This window comes from Bombus terrestris, chromosome 15 (assembly GCF_910591885.1).
Source record: "Bombus terrestris chromosome 15, iyBomTerr1.2, whole genome shotgun sequence".
Taxonomy (NCBI): domain Eukaryota; kingdom Metazoa; phylum Arthropoda; class Insecta; order Hymenoptera; family Apidae; genus Bombus; species Bombus terrestris.
In genome coordinates this window covers 871029-890606 of record NC_063283.1, presented here as the reverse complement: position 1 = coordinate 890606, position 19578 = coordinate 871029, and the positions used below count along the sequence as shown (strand labels likewise).

Sequence of the window (19578 nt, the reverse complement as noted above, 5' to 3'; positions counted from 1 at the left end):
GCATATATGACATTTACACAGGGCGCACGTGCACATCGATATACGTATAGAGGCTGACAGACGGGGCGAGGGGAGGAGGGGGGCAAGAAGGGTGCCGAGGTCGTATCAGAGCCAGTGAAGCCGAAGCCTCATTATTGGGGGATTACGGTTCATTAATTCCGATCCAACGTTCTGAACTACACGCGAAAAGAAAAAGCCACCCCAAGCGATATCACCAGGAGAACGTTTGAAGCTTCCACTCCTCGTCTCGTTATGTTTGTACACTTTACCGTGTAGGTTGTCTCTTTAAAATCCGTGATACAAAAGCACAGTCTCGTTATAGTGCCGAGTACAAAGTCTTCGTTACACGAGGCTCAGCGAGATGAACTTTATACAGTTGAAACAGTTCTCGGCTTTTGTAACGTTAGATCGTCGGAAACGAGTCGAGCATCGATGCTTCTGATTCTTTCAAATCTGCTTTCTCGCTTTGTGTTTAGCGACATTGTAAGCTTGATGAAACTGTTCCTTTATTCGCGTTACATCGCGTCACGTTTGTTATGGCATTTGTTCAATTTCAGCCAAATGCATTAAAAATTTACGATCTAATTAGCTATTAAATAAAGTCGTATAATTTACGATTATAATACAAACGATAGCGATACACTTTTCATCGTAAAATTAAGAAACTTCAAATTACAGAACATAACGATTCGCGATGCCAAAATAAGTACATATTTTAATTGACGGATAGTGTTCAAATACGCTTTAATGTCCGAGGATGAGAGACGTATCGGAATGAATCTTTTAGCCAAATTTGCACGATCAGCAAATTCGATGTAAACCAAAAAATCCCTTAGTCGTTCGAGATTGGTAGAATCTTTGAAAGTAAAGGTACGGCTCAGAGAACCGCGATATTGCAGCGGACCTGGCAACGGAATGAAGCAATTACGTACTGATTGGAGGTTCTCCCGTTAGCTGCACCATCACACTTGCCAATTCGCCAGCTGGTAATTTCAATAGATACAACTAGAACCGCAAGACTGGCCGGAACGCCGATTGCCTCTTGTCCACGTGATTCTCTGTTGGAATCCGAATCGAAGGGATGGATCTAAACTATCCAATTCTCTGGTGCATTTCAAATTACAAGTTTTACGGTTTAGCCTGCCAGAGAAAAATCACCTGACTTAGCACTTTTTCCATTTCGTCTCGTTATATATCGGGATAATACGTGAAAGGATGTAAGATATATCAATGAGAAAAGTAAAAATTACCCGTCTTAACGTTCGTCTCGTACTTGTTAGATTACAGAATTTTTAAGAACGTTGCGCAATATCCTATAACGACGAATACATTTTTTGTCCGTGGAAATTAAGTAGGAAAGATCGTGAAGGGATTTCGTTTCGATTATAAAATGGCGATATCAGTTTCTGCTCGAAACTCGTGGATGATGTTTCGGTAAGAAGGGTTCCCCTTAATTACGAGGGTAGCCCCGTAAATTTGGAGAGCAATCAATTCAAGGAGACGTAAATCCTATCTGCAATAATTTAATCTTTACTCGTTAAATCTACCCATAATAATTTTACTTTTCAGTCACGTTACATCCCGTGTAACTTGGTGCAAATCGATTGTCTATTTTTAAGCGGAAGCTCAGAGATACCGGTTTAATTCGCTCCAATTCAAATTTAATCACGATAATAGGGATATTAAGGTACGCTCCTTGAGAACGGTTATCCTTTGGGTAGAATCGAGGGGTATCGTATCTTCGCGTTTCTTTCTTTCTTTTCCACCTTGCTTTTCTTACCCACGGGATTTGGTCTCCTGTTCTGACTCCCGATAGAAAAGACTCGCCAAACAAGTAACAGTTGTATAGGAGATAAAAGCAATGCAATTACGAGGCCGCCGAGGGAATTACTCAGGGAATGTCTTTAATTAAATGTTGGAAGCAGTTTCCGAGCCTCCGTTAATGCAGAGACAATTTCCTTCCATCCACATTTCGCTCGTTTCCTCTCGAACAGAAAGGAACATCCGCTAAGGCTCGAGGGCTACTCCCCACCATCGATGCTACACGTCCATCTACAACATACGCTTCTACTTTTTTCGGTTCTTAAGATCGCGCACCTAATCGCGCGTGTCGATGTTTCTACCAAAAGATCTTTCGTCGAATCAAATTCAAATTTTCTTCTTTGTCGTGATGATTTGGCAATTACATTTGCCGAAGAGAGATATATCTTTCGTATTTAATTATTAATTTATCGTCACTGATTATTGAGAATGCTGTGTAAAGTGTAAATCGAGAATTAGAAGTAGATTCGTTAAGTGTTTATCTTCAAAATACGGTAGAACGTCATGAAACAAAAGAGTGTGAGAGAGAGTGTTAGCGAGAGTGGGTGTTGTTCGTAAAAACCGCCGTGCAACTCGATTACGACAAATGTGATAATAATACATCGGTTATCCATTATCCGGGTAAATCTTTCAGATAAAAGGGTCAAAGAAAAAACAGTATTATCTCTCGGATACTATGAATTATTATACAAATACTCGTTCGAGAATCTTATCCGAAACGATTATACGATAAAGTCTTTTTTACTATTTGATAAATTTTTGTATATTTATCGCGATCGTTTGTCTAAAATTGAGAAAATGTCAGATTTTTCAAAGTATATACCACGTATTAAGGGTAAATTCGGTATTTCAGTGATAAGTAATTTTGACGACAGAATAGATTGAAAAGTATCGGAAATATGAAGCGTACGCGAGGAACAAGACGTTGTTTAAATTCGTTCCCGCACGCGTTTCAGTATGGAAGAATAGCGACGGAGGGTGGGGGGGGGGGCGGTGGGAGTCTTTTTATTCCGAGCACTTAATTTCCGAGCGGTGGCAGCACGCCCGAGGGTTGGCGAGGAAAATAAAAACGGAGCAACGTTACGTAAAATTCCTACACTGAAAACGACTGTGTTACGTTCTGGCACGTTTTAGCCAGCACCGTAGCAAAACACTTCTCCCGTACGTTTGCTTTTATTACGAGGCATTTCAGGAGTTTGCAGAACCATGAGTGGGTGAACGGAGAGCATACCGCGGGGAGGGTTCGCGAGCGTGTCGTGAGGCGTGACAAGAAATGTCACACGCTTCAGAAGATATAACTACGCGTGAGGCCAGCGCTTGCTCGCATTCCACCGGTGACACGAACCGCGAGAGACGGACCGCGAACCTCACAGAAATATTGAGCCCCAGGAGAAATATTGCCCGCCGCGTGACGCGTGAACACCCTGTCAATTCGAGTAGAGCAAACCGCATTATACGGCTCGATGAGCTTCCAGAAAAAAAATGATCGGGGAATTTGTGCGACATGGCTAGTAATTTTTCACGGTAATAACCCTGGTTTAATGATCGATCAGTTGATATCCATGCTATGATTTCGAAATTGACCCACCCTCGATACCAACAGAGAACCCCCCAGAGAAATATTGTTCCTCCACAATATAGATGTAAATTCAGCCCTTTTTGACAGGAAAACGATTGATTTTCCAAGCATTGCTTTCAAATTGCTTCTTTTTACATCCATATTATGCAAACTTCTAAATATGTACCTCTTACATATTTGAACGATGCCAGGCTTTCTTTGGCATTTCAACGGTATGTCAAAAGTTTTTGTGTACTTTAGAAAGTTATATTCGAATATATTAGAGGAAAATTTTGCTTCAGAAATAGTTAGCTGTATCGAAAGAAAAAACGTTGAAATTCATAGTTTACGAATCGAACAGTGATCGCATGATAGAGTTAAAAATATAATATTTTTATGCCGACCGTTTGATAGAAACTTACAACGCTTTCACTGAGAAAAACGGATTGCGAAAACCGTAAATATATTGCTCCGTAAAGTTACTGTACGAATCCGTCGTCTATTCGAGCAACGTAAATCATATTACACGGTTACTGAATCCGAAGTGAAAAATGTTTACAGAACTTCGGCCGTATAAAGTAGCAGTTTTTTTTCGCTGGAAGAAAAACTGCAGTATTGACACTGCGAAATATTAACCGCAATGTCGCGCAAAGTTACTCGAAGAAAAGAAATATTATCGCATGATCCGGTACAATAGACTTTACAATCCTTGATATACGAATACATCCAAGAATTTTCTATTTCTTTAAATTAGTATTAAAATCTAAATAATTAAGTTACTTTTTGAGTAAAAATAATAGATTGATCGAAACGTGTTTTATTATTTTTTACTTTTACCTCGTATAAAACTTACTCATTCTTCTGTGCATGTAGTTTTAAAACACATGGACAAAAAATCGATGATATCTCTTTCATAGAGGAATAGCATAAAAGCTGTATTACCGTGATCTTCAATTTATGTACTACATGCTTTTGATAACACGATATGATCCGAATCCAAAATTATTATTATTACGAAAGATACTATAGTATCGATATTATGAAAGCCATTTCCTTCTATCTTTGTTTACATCCAGCCCACAAAATCTCTGGCAAGAGTTTTACGTTTAAACGTATAGTACGAGTGAATTTTCTATACATTATGTCATCGATTCCTCACCGACAGTAGAAATATCGAACATTTCTGTCAATACGCGTTTTACTGCGCCAAGTTTTACTACGAGAGCAGTAATTCCGTTGAAGTAACGATAATAAATTTTGTATAGGATATAAAGATACGGAGCCAAAATTGCGTGGAAAGAAGTACAGGATCGTGTGCGTAGATCGAGGCACATCAGACATCGTTATATGTATTTAGCTTAAAAAATTAAAGGCATTGCAAGTCACGGTGTTAGTTCGAAGAACGGAATAAAGTATAAAATTAGGAGTACAAAATTATCATCTACATTTAATATTGTTTTATCTTTCAATAAAGAAAATTTAAGGCAGGATATTTCGAGGAAGGTACATATTTCTAACCGTACACAAGTGGCGTACCCGGCTCATGGTTATACCGAGAATATTCTCGTTTAACAAGGACAAAGTTCGAGATTTTCCTCTCCTAAGTTTCCTGTGTCTGCCCTTGGCTCGTTCTCTTTCGATATAGAGAGTCCTTGGAATGTTCCGGCCTGAGATCTCCAATATCTGCGAGGCCCCAACGCTATTCGCACATCCCTCGGTTTAACAGGGCTTAATCATCATAAGAACCATCCTCTAAGGTCTGAACGTTTTCGTCCTATGACCAGTTAGCTTGTATCCTGAAGCATTCCAAGGATATACTGTATCATCGCGCCACTTAATCGCGCATTCCTTATGTCTGTTGAACGTTTTGCTTAAATACCAAATAAGGGAGATATTTAGTTGATCGAATATGTATAATATTTTGATGTATAGGTTTTCCACTGTACGCTTGTGAAAATTCCCTTTACTATCGCTATTGACTACTTAGGATAAGGTATAAATTTCTATATCTCAATTTGATGATCGTGCGTGTCAGTGTATAAAAGAATCACATCCGCATACGAGTAGACACGTACGTACATGAAATAGAACGGGAAACTGAGGATTACAACGTGTCACGAGAAACTAGATCGAACGCAGTCGAATTGAATTATCCTTGCAGCGTTAAGATATCGTTCGCTGTGTATTATGTGAAATATTCCATTAAAATAATTATTTACCGAGAGGACGAATCGTTCATTCTGTAATATTTTCCTTGATAAATCGCGTGAATATTGAATCCTAAACTTTTGAGAGACAATCTTCGTACTACGTTTCGGTTTAGGAAGGAGAGTATTAAGTAAAGCGACAATCTCTCGCGAGGATTTAGACGACAAAGATAAAAGAAAAATGTGTTCTACAACGGTTTATACGAAAAATGGATGGACGATAAAATTTTAATATAACTTCAATTTAGTAGGTTTAACGAGGGTGCCGCGCCGTTCCGTCGATTATGAGCGTTTCTACGAGGCTAATAAATCTAGAATCGTCCTAATGAAACGGCAAACTGCGTGTCTCGTTCCATCCTACGTTTTGACACTCCCGAGCCACTCGATGGGACGCGATGAAATCTCGTAACGTTGGTATCAAGATTTGCATAATTCGCAGTGATAATTAAGCGATCTGCATATTACGTTCCGCGCCATGTCAGTTTCTCTTTTAAGGGCAAATAGTCCCTGGCACGATCCTAAAGTTCCCCTTCTGTACCCACAATTTCTCCTCGTGTTTCGCTATTAGATTAGAGCGTTGTAACGAGTAATATTCACGTAACAGCCTCGCATCTGTCCCCGCCGCGCCCTTCGGCTACGATGCAATTCGTGATTTCATACACGAGGCACACGCGTGACACGGAACGCGAATTTCTCGTTGATATTGGAAAATACGGCACTGTCCTTTTTTTCTTCACCCGCCGTCGGACTGATGGACGGCGAAACAATTGCCGGATACATCGGAAAATATCGGGTGTATATGGACTTTCAACGGTTCTCCTACTTCGTTGCATTCGTTTCTTTGTACGTCCATAGTAACACGAATTGCACCGTGTGTATAGTTCACAGTTATGAAGTTCTCTACGATTTTATGCGATCGGAAATGTTCTGTTCATGTTTTATTTACACGAGATAGAGCTATGAGTCAATGAGGTGAAGAAAGATACGGAAAATAGAGGATATTTTTTTTTTGTAAAATCTCTCTAATATAGCATATCTAACAAATACACGGTTGATATCGCTCTCAATTTTAGTAACGAAATTTTAAAAGTGCAAACTTGGAGTGTCCGTCGACAAGCAATCCATCATACACCGGCTGTTCCCGAGGGTTTTCAGCAAAGTTTTGAGTAAAGAATCATGCGAATAAATCAATATTTTGATTAAAATGTAGCTAATAGTATACACTGTCAAAAATGATTTTTAATCGTAGAACGAAGATACATGCTGCGTCTCTACAGTGGTATGAGATAGAATATCCAGTTCTCGTCTCATCATCTAGTAGTATCTTTCTGACAGTCGACGTTTCATCATTAATCGTCGAGTAGTTCTATTAAGCGTAATCCTAATGAACGAGTCCAACGCCAAACTTCGACATGTCAATAAATATGAGCAAATAACTGCAGTACGATAATAACGGCGATATTGGAAGAGGAATGTTGTATGGTCAAGTTCGGCAAGCGGCTTTGCGAACTTTCACCAATCAGCAGGTGGAATCCCGAACGAAACTCACTGACAATTCAATTACAACTGGGAATTCCTGGTCCGACCCTAAGCTGAGAAAGTTTGGCGGTTTGATAGAAGCCATAGGAGATTCAGCGACGGAGAAGGAGGTAGCCCACACTTCTCCAAGTGTTATGCAGATTTCAGTTTGGCCAGTCATTAGATTGGAACCACGGTATGTTTGCATGCATGACAGTCATTACGAGGGTTGTCCACCCTATACAATTTACCTGTTCCATAGAACGGTCATCCATGAATCCGTGATACGCACTCGTCATTTCTATTACTTTCAACTCCATTTATCGTCTTATGCGTATTCATTTGCTTTCTAATTTCGTTTATTTATGTTTACGCAATTTTCTTAGAGTCGTTGATGTTTGTCTATGTATATTTAGCGTATAATTGTTCAATTTGACATGGACATGACAAAATCTTAGATACCTCCTTAAAGTTTATAGATATTTTTTGTACATTATTACTTTACTGTATCCGTTGGGAATCAATTCGTACATTGTTGAAGAAAACCATAGCAGCGATATCGCTGCTATTACTCTGTATATAGTTTTTCATTAATTTGAAGAAAAATGTTTCGTTGCTGCTCGATAGAACTACGTGTCCATTGATTTCATAAAAATTTCAAAGCGTTTTACACCAATTTCCGACGTATTTAGAAAAACAATAGCTTCCACTCACCGGCATAGTTTGGCTACCGTGTAAGGTATTGATCGCCGCTAGCGCTTCTTGATGTGATGAAAGTTTCACGAATGCACAGCCTGAAATAGAAAGAGAAATTTCGTTAATATTCGATGCGTGCTTGTGCGAAACAAACAATTAAATAATTAGCGTCATTGGCGACAAAGATTTTCGATTATCCGAGCGATACTGATTTGTCTGTGGTTTGTTTTTACGAATGAAACTTGAAAATATACGCGCGGTACATTCGACACTGGTAAAAAAGAAAAAAAAAAGGAAAATCGTTTTATCTGGAAAGAGAATACGCGAAGGGAGGGCGAAAGAAGTTTCGTTTTCACCATTGTCACAGAGTCGAGACCATCTCTAACGATGATGGAACGATTAATCGCCCCTACTCCCTGCTACGCGTGCTTATCGTTTATAGTTAGATGGAGACGCGAAGACAAAGAACTCGAGGGTGCTTTGAAAAATTGACGCGCCAGCGGAGCGCAACGTGCACTTAATAAAAGATGTTTACCACGAACGGAGAAACGCTCCGTTATCCAGGACACCACTCCTGGTTTCGAGCAATAACGGTGCGTATCACAGTGAGCAAACGATCCTGAAAAATTACTTCTATCTACGATCGTTCGCAAAATAATCTAGAATACTTTGTCACACTCGTGGGGAACGATTTTTAAAAAAGTAAATAGGTGGTATACCATTTAATTAGTTTACTTCTATAACAGCTATCATATCCTTTGGTCGTGTTATATTATATAGCTAAAATTTTCTCTCATAAAGGAATATATTCGATATTCCAAGCTATTTCGAGTTTCAGGTTTCGACTCGTATTTGCTAATTAAAAAGATGTTATTTGCCGAAGACAAACTAGGATGATCGTTTTGATGAATTAATGAAACGATTTGCACGGCTGAGGATATTTTGAAACATCAAGGGTCAGTTTTATCGGATATATGTATAACAAAATCCTTTGTTATTTAACCGTTTCTACCAAATTCGGTGTGTTTTACGGAATGGGAATTCGGACAAGAACGGCGAAGAATGTCCGAAATCGGAGATAAGAGCGATCCAAAGTGTAGGTAGGTGGATAAGATTTTCTCGCGACTCAACCCCTACCGTTCACCGACATCGCAAGAATTTGTCCGAGCTTGCGAGCTTGTTCTGGCCCATCCCGCTATTCCTTCTTGTGCAAGCGAAATCTCCGACGAGGCTCTCGAAGACGATGCGCTCTTGAGATTTTTCTCCACCGCTTTGAAGCAGACGGGTAGGAAGGTCGCGCGGAAATAAAAGAGTCGAATTTCTCGAAAGTCCGCGTTCCTATACGTATAAAGGCTCGCGCATATGTATTTTCTCTATTTCTTTCTTCGTGTACACACGTATACGTTTTCACGTGCGTACGTATGCCGTTAAGAACACGTATGTATGTATAGTATACTTATATACACATGTGTCTATGCGACGCATGTGTTTGTACGTGTATTTGTAGGTGTATCCATGTTCGACGAAGCGGCTCCTTCTCGCCGGCTCGAAAACTATGTTTGCCCCCTCGAACAACGGCGAACAACAAACACTGGACAAACCGCTCGGCCCTTCGCCGACGACGACGATGTAGACTGGTTTCGTGGATCTCTCTCCCCGTTCCCATTTCGTCTCGAACCCTTCGTCGACCCCTTCGCGACCCTTTCCTAGACCCATCCGTTCCACTGTTCTCTCTTCTCTTTCCCCTCTTCGCCTGTGTGCCACCACAGCCGGGTTCGAACCAATCGATAACGCCTGCGAGACTTTCCACTCATATATTTGATTGCTCGGCAAACATGTCTAAGTTTATTCTGCGGCCCCCCATCCCTATCCCGTTCACTCCCACCGGTCGTCGTCGAAGCGCTAACGCGCGCTGCTTGCGTCAGTGTACCGGCGAACGCTAGACTTTCCGATACGTTGGAAACTCTCCAAGGGGGGATGATGCGAAACCAACTTTTCTTCCTTTTACCTCTTTTTTTTTTATTATCCTTACGCTCGGATAATTTGATCGTATTAGAGCAACGTGTTTGTGGTCGTGAATGAAGACGCGATAATTGAAAACCGAGATGACTCGTCGCATTTCAATTTAGACCGGAGATAATCTTTGACTGCGATTTCATCTTCGCGGTCAATTTTCACTGCTGCCTTATCGCAGTTGATTTCTCAAATTGAAAATCGAATTTACATGATTATTTATCTCATGCCGGTGTTAATGTCGCGTCTCTCGACGGTAATTCTACGGTAAACGTATCCTTATTTGTTTTACCATAGAAGTAGGACCATCGTTAATGCACTGTAAAGATATAATACAATAGCGTGACCGACAAACGGAGTGCCTTTGTTTTTATGCAAACTCAAATGAAAAAAATGCTCCTCGAAATGTTGTAAACCTCGTGGCACGTACGTTCGAATCGCAAATAAACAGCGAAATACACAGCAAATCAATGATGTATATTTGTTTCTACAACAGTTGGAAGTGAACCGTGCATGGTCAACATTATTGTTCATTCACGGTGTACTGAAATTTTAAATAACAATAATTACGCCTGTTCGCAAAAGAATGTACGGTTGGAAATGTTAGAAGAGCGTAATCTCATTTTAATAACCTTACATAATCGTACGTACTTTATCGAATTTTTATTTTTATACCGAAGCAAAGGTATTTCGAGAATTGTTCAAAAGAATGCGGCAGAAGTTTTAAAAAATGTAAAGCAATTTAATACCAGACTGACCACAACATCGCGTACTTTATTCCTATTAGATAGTGGTGTTCATCGACATATAAACTCTCATTAAATTTAATTATTACGTTTCGTGACACGACATGGAAAGAAATTTCGTTTTCTAGTTTAATTAAGAGTTAAAAACAGAAATAGAGCAGGTAGTTTTACAAGCAATAATGTACAAGCAATAAATATCCCCTAAAAATAGTATCATTTGGATAGGCGTTTGCACGCAGCTCCGAACACGTTCGGTTAGTATAGGGGTTGTTGGCACGCGCCTGAACGTTTTCGGGCGTTTCTGTGTCAATGGGCGGGGTTCTTCTTATTTTGTTAATAGTTTCGGGTCACTAGCTAAAAAGAGAAAAATAGGCTAGTGGCCATGGGAAACGCGCAGCAGGACGCGAGTATATGGAATAGATTACACAAGATTTAATATCAAAGCGTTCGTTTTATTTTGTTTGCCTTGATATATTTAGAGAGATTTCCTGATAACGTGAAACGGCGTAACGATAATATATGCATAGCGGAATGAAATTTCGAAAGTTCGATTAAAGCGATTATCGTTCAACGATATCGCATATTGATCGGTGAATTGCATTGTATTTCTGGCATTACTAATCCGTTTTAGTATTAGATCATCAACTACTTTTGAGTTTATGTATCTTTAGATCAATCGTTCCTCTGTCTATTAAACGATGAACATTTATCTTTCACATTTGTTCTTTGTTCTAGAAATATCTACTTCTGTAAATGATATGTTTAAATCATTTAATAGGTAAAAACGACGAAATTAACTTTCGTATGATGGAAATCGTCGCACAGAGCACTTGTCCATTGTTCATTGCGCAAAATCGAGGCACTTTTTGGTATACGAAAGAGTAGAAAAGAGCAAAACGGGGTTACGTGTAAATCGTTTGAACATATGCTTGATAACTACCGTTTGAGTTACCGGCATGACATGTAGCTTGTGTGCTGACACCGGGAACCGGGACCAAACGAATCAATTTCATTGATGAAGCTACTAAATCCGGCGCGGGTTGAACGCGAGCACTCGTAATTGGTACAACGATCGGTTTGGTACAAAGTACATAGAGCAGGGATGCGTCGAAGCCAGAAACGAACTAAAAAAAAAAAAGGAAAAAGAAAAAAGGAGAAGGATAAAAACAAAAAAGCAAACGCGTAAGTGTACGTTCATACGCTTATTCAACGTACGAGAGAAATAGTGAGACAAAGAGAGTGTGCGGGACAAGCGAAAGCAGAGGTAGGATAAGGGGCGGGATTAAAAACGCTGACAAAGTTACTAAACACTCGTGTGCTCAGCCCTTTTTATATTCGCGAGATGAAACCAGGGTTCGCGGGGAGAGGACGGGAAGGGGAAGAAGAGTCAGAGAGAAAGGGTGGAAAAAGGGAAAAGGGAAAAAGGAAAAAGGACGAGCATCGAGGCTTGCAGGAGCTCTCCAAAGCCTGCGGAAAGAGAAGCACAAATGCAAATGTAAACGTCGAGGAAAGAAGATACAGAAAGTGTGGATATAGTATATGGCGGCAAACTAGGAATTCGGTATAAGAGATTTGCAGGTTTGCCACAGGGTAGGCAACGGGGATAAGAGGAGAAGGGAGGAGGAACGGGGAGGAAGGGAGAAGCAAGACATGTAAATCCAACGAGAGACGAACAAAAAAATATAAAAATGAATACTGTGACCTTTACAATGGAGAATGGACGAAGATGGACAAGGTTCGAGAAGTCGTCTCTTCAATTTTTTTATGAAACTAAAACCTCCTTTGTGTGCCGTTCTCGTGAAGCGTAACACTTTCTGGCATAAAGAGTACTTTGAAAAGGAGCTTGAAATATTGTTTGCCTGCTGTGAAAGCACTGTTCTATCGTGAAAAAGTATTCTTATACTCTGAAATGAGTTCCTGCTAGTACAAACGAATGTTCGAAATAAAATACATATGTAATACACCTTTGATCACGATACACACTTGATTAAAAATAAATGTAAGGACGTGTCCTTTGTTAGAACAATATTGTGGAATTTTATGTATAATATTTCCATTTTAGACAGAAAGCTATCGTTCTTCCATTATAATGATACTGATAAACTCAAGATTTTCGAGTTGATGAACAGTTTTATAGTACCTTTAGAATTTCCTACTCTCTGTTTATGACAAATTCGAAAGTACTGTATAACGTTAACAACGTATTTGCACTGTAAAATCAGTTAACGACTTTAATATTTCATTAACATACCTAAAACTGCAATCAACGGAAAAGATGTTATTGGAATGTTATTTTATCGAAGACATACCTACTTCGACTTGGCAACATCGATTTTGGGTTTCGTTCGATACAAGAATTTGCTGTGTATTTGCAGAGAAATAAAATAAGACACCGGTGTAGAATGCAAGAAAACGTGCAGTACAAGCCGAGAGATGGTAAGTATAACGTGGAGACACGAAATGCCATTGTAATACGGACACGGGCGAATCCCGAAGGGATGCAGAGAGAGGGAGAGAGAGAGAGAGAGAAAGAGAGAGAACGGAAAAGAAGACGGAAGAAAACAAAGAGGTAGACACGTACGAGAACGAAAGGGACGTGACAACACCCGGAAAACGGCGTTGCCACGCTGTTATTACGAGAAGATAAATTTCCTACCGGAACGTCTCTCTTTCTGCATTCCGAAAATATCGCGATGTCTCTCATTTTCGGTGGCACTCAGGCAAATCACATTCTACTTACGTAACCGCTGGACATTTCTTCCGCCGCGTCTACTTTACGTCTACTTTATGACACATAGAATCATAAAATATAACGATATTTTAACGAAAATATCAAGACTGAAGAGTTACAAAGAGGTTACAAAATCGTCTATTCTATCGCAAATTTTGATCTCACATCTGACAATCAAACAGTTAACATCTATTTAAATTCACGATATCCGATACTCGAAATTTCATTGATACCAAAAACCCGTAATGTTTGCAACGAGAGACGAAAGTAAAAAAAAAGATTTTATTGGAAAAATCTGAAAGTGCTTCTTCCGCGATATTAAACATGCGAAGTGTGTCACATCGAAAGAGAAAGATAAGGAACTGGCAAGGAAAGTATGCTGAAGCATCCCTTTACGGTCGTTTTGTAATTGACGGGAGCCTATGCCCGTTGGGAGTGGCCTTTCCAGCAGATTCATCTAGATTACAGTGCAAAACTACTCTCCGCTTGGCGTATTTACCCGGCATTAAATTACACAGACGGTCGCGCGCGTCGACGAGGGTTGAGCGTCGTTCGGCGCTTTACCGGTTTACTTTCATCACATCCAATATTGATCACGTCCAACGTATACGCTTTATTTATGCAACGCAGCGTATTGTTGTAGCGACAACTACGGAAATCGTGTCCCGGTTTGATCAGCGGCATCACATTTACTTTGGATTTTGTCGAAGCCTTCTCTCGTTATCTTTCTGGCTACCTCTGGCATTCAGCTCTGACCAAGGTTTAACGCGTTCTTCGATAGATCAATTGTGATCGTGTTGCAAAGAAGGTCGGTCTCTGCCGAGTACGTACCTAGAAATAGCGATTTAATCAAACAGCCGGTCTTTCATGAAATCCTGCTGGCAGTGGAACTATTGGAACTAGTAAATAACCGTTGGCCATTCTCTTTTTTCACAAAGCTGTTACATGCTATTCCTATTACCATTACGTTTCGGAATATGTAAATGACGTACGCCCGGGAGAATTGAAATCAAAATATTCATCGCGCGTAATATCGATTTGGCCGGATTCGCTTTCTAAGAATTCGAATACGTTCCCTGGAAAAGGTAGCATTCCGCTACAGCTTCGACTACGGAATTCGGGAACCGCTTTGATCCGAGTGTCGCGTTTACTGTGAATTTCGTCGAGGCTTTTTGTCGCACCTGTTCAACCCTTTTTTCCTTTTTGCTGTAGCTGCAACAGATGTTTCTTGAATTTTTTAAGGGTGTGTAAAAGGAATACGAGTAAACGCATACGTACGCATAAAAATCTGCAAATATTTGTTACAAATTTTTCTCGGCACGTGCGACGACTCTGTAAAAATAAACCCAAACTTTGTTATATATATATATTCCAAACGCATTTTTACTTTTTGTGAAAACAAAATTTCATATTCATTCAACTATACAACTATGTATTTCATTCTTCAAAATCGTGTACGATTTTTACAATAATATCTCGAAATATATTTTATGTGCGCTAAAATTTCCACGGTCTTTACGGACTCGTCAACCGTTCCATTAGATTACTAGTTATAGAGTGAATGCACAATTTTCGAAATACCACGAGTTCGTTACGGTATGTTGCGCAATTCGCTCTCGAGTAATTCCGGTAATACCAGTAATCATCCTGTCATCGAGTTAAGCTCTGACAAGCTCTCGATGTCTTTCCGTTCGCGGTTCAGATCTAAAATGGCGGTTGTTGGAACATAGGGTAAGGTTTCCGACTTCCCATGGGGAATCTCTGTTTTTCTTGTTCGAACGCGGCAAATACAGCCCATACTTTGCCACCCTTATCGAATTCTCCCTACTTCTTTCTATTTCTTCGCGACTATTCCCTCATAAAGCATCTTTCGTTGCTAGTTATTTTTCGTAACAATTATCATTACTTCGATTATATCTATATATATAATTTATATAATTTCATATTTTAGCAATTACTTAAATTAACAACGTGCAAACGCAGGTATTAACACATCGAATTGCTTAGTGCAATCACGAAAGAATCTACGAAAGATTAATTAATAAAACCGGGGTTCGGTTCCCAGTCGATTTACATAGTAATATCCGGCGCCTTTGCGTACAGACGGTCGATCCTAATTTGAACAAAGTTCAAAGTGAAAATTTCCCGTCGCTTCTGCACGATTGCACTGATTTTCTGTGTGAGCAAAGTAGGATCTGCACGCGCAAATGGGCGTGCAGAAATGACCAAAGAGAACAATAAGTCGGCAGCTTTAGAAAAGAGAAAGCGGCATATTGTCCTTTGGAGGTCATAAAGGAAGTCGCGGTGAAGGCACAGGGAGTCCTGGCATATCGTGGCAAGGGGGAGGATCTAGTGGAAGGAAGGAGAGAAGGGGTGGACGTTTCGAGGAGTAAAAAGAGTCGAAAGGAAAGGGGGATGCAGTGGAGCAAAGGAGAGTCTCCGGGCTAATTAAATAACTAGCAAAGTCACCTAGCAACTTGGCACCTCGACCCCGAGTCCATCCCCTTTTCCAAGTCCCGCGGTCTTTCTTACTGCTGGCTTCTACGCTTCCGTCTGTCTTTCTCTCAACCCTGCTTTCGACCCTGCTTCTGTCGGCCTCGCTTCGTGGTGCGAATGCACCCTCGTCGCCCACGACGTCACCTAGTTATTTAATTAAACTTCGCGGAAGCAGCTCGCGGCTGCTTGATACCGAAGCACGTAGCTCGTCACCTTTCATTTTCCTCGCCTCCTGCCATTTCTTATTTTCGTTCTTTCTTTGCGAATCATTTGCGGAACGTGGACGTCGTGCGTCGGCAGGAACAGTCTGCCATAATTGTTAAAACGCCGACACGACAGTTAGGAAGCTCGCAACTTACTTTCACGAACGCTTTGTGCCTTCTTTTCCATTAGACTTTTCTCCCGAAAAGTATACACTCCTCCATTCGCAAATTACGTAATTTTCTATCAACTCCGAGCAATTTAACAGCCATATTTAATAGCTACTCCATGCTTCCCATAAATCGTTCGAACTCTACTAATCGGAACGAATATTTGTAAACGCAGCTTTTTAGATTTTTCTACATCAACGGAGTAAAAAGAAAAAAGATCGATTGCGTGATATACAGATTAAAGTTACAATGGAATCATGCATGTTGTATTTCTGCATTTAAGAGCTTTGGGACTCTTTTGATCGTTATCCGATCGGGCTTATAGCTTTGAAACAATTTTTTTTTATGGATTAGAATTGTTCCAGTGTGTGAGAACAGAAAGGATTTACGTAAAAATTTTGAATTATTTACACTCAATGAAGAACAAAGTCATTTTATACGATTTTGTCAAATATCTACGTTGTTGATTAAAAATAAAAGTATCATTCCGTAGAAACTTAACGTGTAAAGATATAAATAAAATCAAGATTTTTCCAAGAAACATAATTAAGCGATCCTTTCCGATTATTTAACGACTGAATTTGTGACAAATAAAAGAAAAGAAAAAAGGAAGGAACGCGATTCGCTGTTTCTTCTACGGAGAATTGCCGTTTCCCTTCGACTTTCACTAATTTCGACGGAAGCGTAGCAAGGGCTGTGTAACTGGACGAGACGCCATGAAGGGGTCCCAAGAGAAGTCTCACCGTGAACCGTTAATTTACTGCCACAAAAGTAAACCGCGTGGGATCTTGGAAGAACTTGTTTTCGTCCCCTTTTATTCCAATCTGCTTCCCATCACGACCATATTGCTTCAACGCTGACACAAATATGAAAATACTTTCTCTCGTAATGGATGGAACAAATTTCTCGACTGACTGAAAAAATAAATTAACGTTTATTTGTAGCATAAATATTTATTACATTTATCGCTGTCTACAGTTTTTCGTCATTTGAATATAAAATTTACGATAAAACTGTAATTGTTTAATAATTTCAAAGCACGGTAGCCTTTTGAGATTCTTGAAACGCTGCATATTCGATAGGGACCGAGTATGAAGAAATAGAAGCGAAATCCGGTGAAGGATTATGATCGGTTATTGTGGCACGTTCTCCGGTTTGATGTAAATTTGTTTAGAGTAGCCCGAGGGCTATCGCGATGCGCTGTCCTGACCAGCAGGAGTTTAATTTTGAGAAACGCAAACATCCCGTAATTAAGCAGACCCGGAGAACAGGACCGACGGGTATGCCTGTGGAGACCCAGTGAAAAACCACTCATAATTGCCAACCGAATCAATATTTAAGCTCCCTTTATAGTGCTGAATGGTCAGTAAGGACTGACGGGCTCTCGTTCACTGCGCGTACGCACTATGAAAGCATTTCTACTTCAACTGGAATCGAGAATTTCTCGATAGGAGGACTTTGTTGAAACATAATTCATCGATGAGAGGAGAAACAAAAAAACTCTGCATAAACCATTGGCAAATATTTAGACGATATTTTACTTCTGATATTGTATTACTATTATTGTAACTAGAACCGCAAACATCATACACGAGACAAACGGTGAAATATTTTATCGAAAGATAGGGGAATTGGCAGTTTAATAAGATTCTAATAAACTTCAAGTTTTAATCGATCGAAGTAAAAACCATGACTCATGCCAAGAGTCGACAGGATACCTAATCTTTAATCACGTCTTCGATAGAGTTTCTTAATCCGAACGGGACGAGATCGTGGCTGAGAATATCGTGAACTAAAAAGAAGAAGCTCGACTTCAGATAGCGCGAGAACTTCGAAATCACTGCCCGACTAACTTTGTAACCCTGTAGCCAAGAGATCAAGGCTTTATTCGAGAACCAATTAAAAAATTGCATTCTCCTTTTTCCATCGTACCAATACGTGCTCGTGTTTATTTGCGCCGACAATCGTTTATGATTCTACAAAAATATTAAATTTGCCTTTGTAAACTTTTATTCGTACAGATATTAGTTCTAGCTAGATTACACATCCTTCGGAAGTTCGAAAAATATCCGGACGCTCGTGTTTACAACGCGAGCCAATATTCGTTTCAACTACGGCTATTGCAATGACAGCTTGTGCGAACAACTCTTTTATTATACCACAAGATCGGCGGAAAAAGAAAAGATTTTCCTATTTATTTTTTCAGCGAAGCGCGAACTACGCCGGTATATACAATCGTGCATCTTCGTCAAAGAGACTGTCTTATCAAAGAGTCGCGGTTGAAACAAACCAAACTGTTATACGCACGCTATAGTTTTCAACTCGAACGATATCGTCAACTTTATCCAATCTAATCCAACTGATGCACAGCCTCTTGTTTGTTGCGTACTTCTATTGACTCTCGATCGCCAGGGGCATCTCGACGAATCTATAAGCGACATGTACTACACGCTGCTATCGATACGCCGACCCGCGGCGGTATGAGCCTATGAATCGAACATAGCAAGACTAGACGATGTCCCCTGCCTCTTTGTATACTGCTTCCTTCGGGTCGCATTCAAACGCATCGCGAAATGTCATCTGGCCGGGATTTCCTATTTCATAAATAACATTTCGGTTTTTATCTCTCCTATAACTCAACGACGGCACGCGTGTATACGCGTAAATGAAAAATAGCAATAAAATGAGCGGAACGTGACACAGGGATCAAATGTTTATAGAAAGGGCGGCTGAGGGTGGGAACTTTTTGCGCAAAACGATGCCTGGTGTATCGTATGAGTAAAGATATACGCGGACTCAAATGGTTTACTAAAAAGTCGCAACAAAAGTGCGAGATAACAACGAACTGACTTTTCATTTGATATAACGATTAAAGAAACGTTAGTATTTATGAACGTACGAATCCGTGAATCTACGATGAAATAGAAAAATTTGACTGAGATAAAATTAGAAAATTTGCTATTACGATACAGCGAACAATGCTTAATCTAACCTTATAAAACGAGTCGGATTTAACTGATTCCGCGTTTAACTAAATCGAATCGAGGAATAGCGAATAGGAAGTTAGGCGAGTTTAATCTAAAAGTGAACTGCAATCCGTAATAGCATCCTACGCGCTGCAACCGACCGTGCAGTTTCAGGGCGGTTTGTACCTTAGGTGTGAAACCGCCGTTGTTGTTTACGCATGTTTACGAATGCATAGTGTTTGCGAGCATTGTGTGCAAAGCCGCGTGTGCAGTGCGTGTAGCCGGCGCATTGAATGGGACCTGGCGTGCGTGTCGTTAAAGGGTGGGTGGTGGCGAAGAGAGAGGAGAGAATGAGAGAGGGTAGAGAAGGGGCGAGAGCGAGAGGAGGACAGAAGAGGGCGCCTGCATGTGCAGAAGAGGGTGTTAGCACACTTGGCGAGCTGCCATTTAGGGTT

General features: G+C 40.2%; 1 protein-coding gene across 25 annotated transcripts in view; it reads right to left on the bottom strand.

The window, feature by feature from the left end:
- Window positions 1–19578, bottom strand: part of LOC100644981 (CUGBP Elav-like family member 4) — a 594520-nt gene that overhangs the window by 24272 nt on the left and 550670 nt on the right. For all 25 annotated transcript variants that reach the window (XM_048412806.1, XM_048412813.1, XM_048412816.1 and 22 more), the window contains one exon: window positions 7819–7898. In XM_048412806.1, the coding sequence (XP_048268763.1) occupies window positions 7819–7898 (80 nt within the window). The remainder of the gene's footprint in view (window positions 1–7818; window positions 7899–19578) is intronic.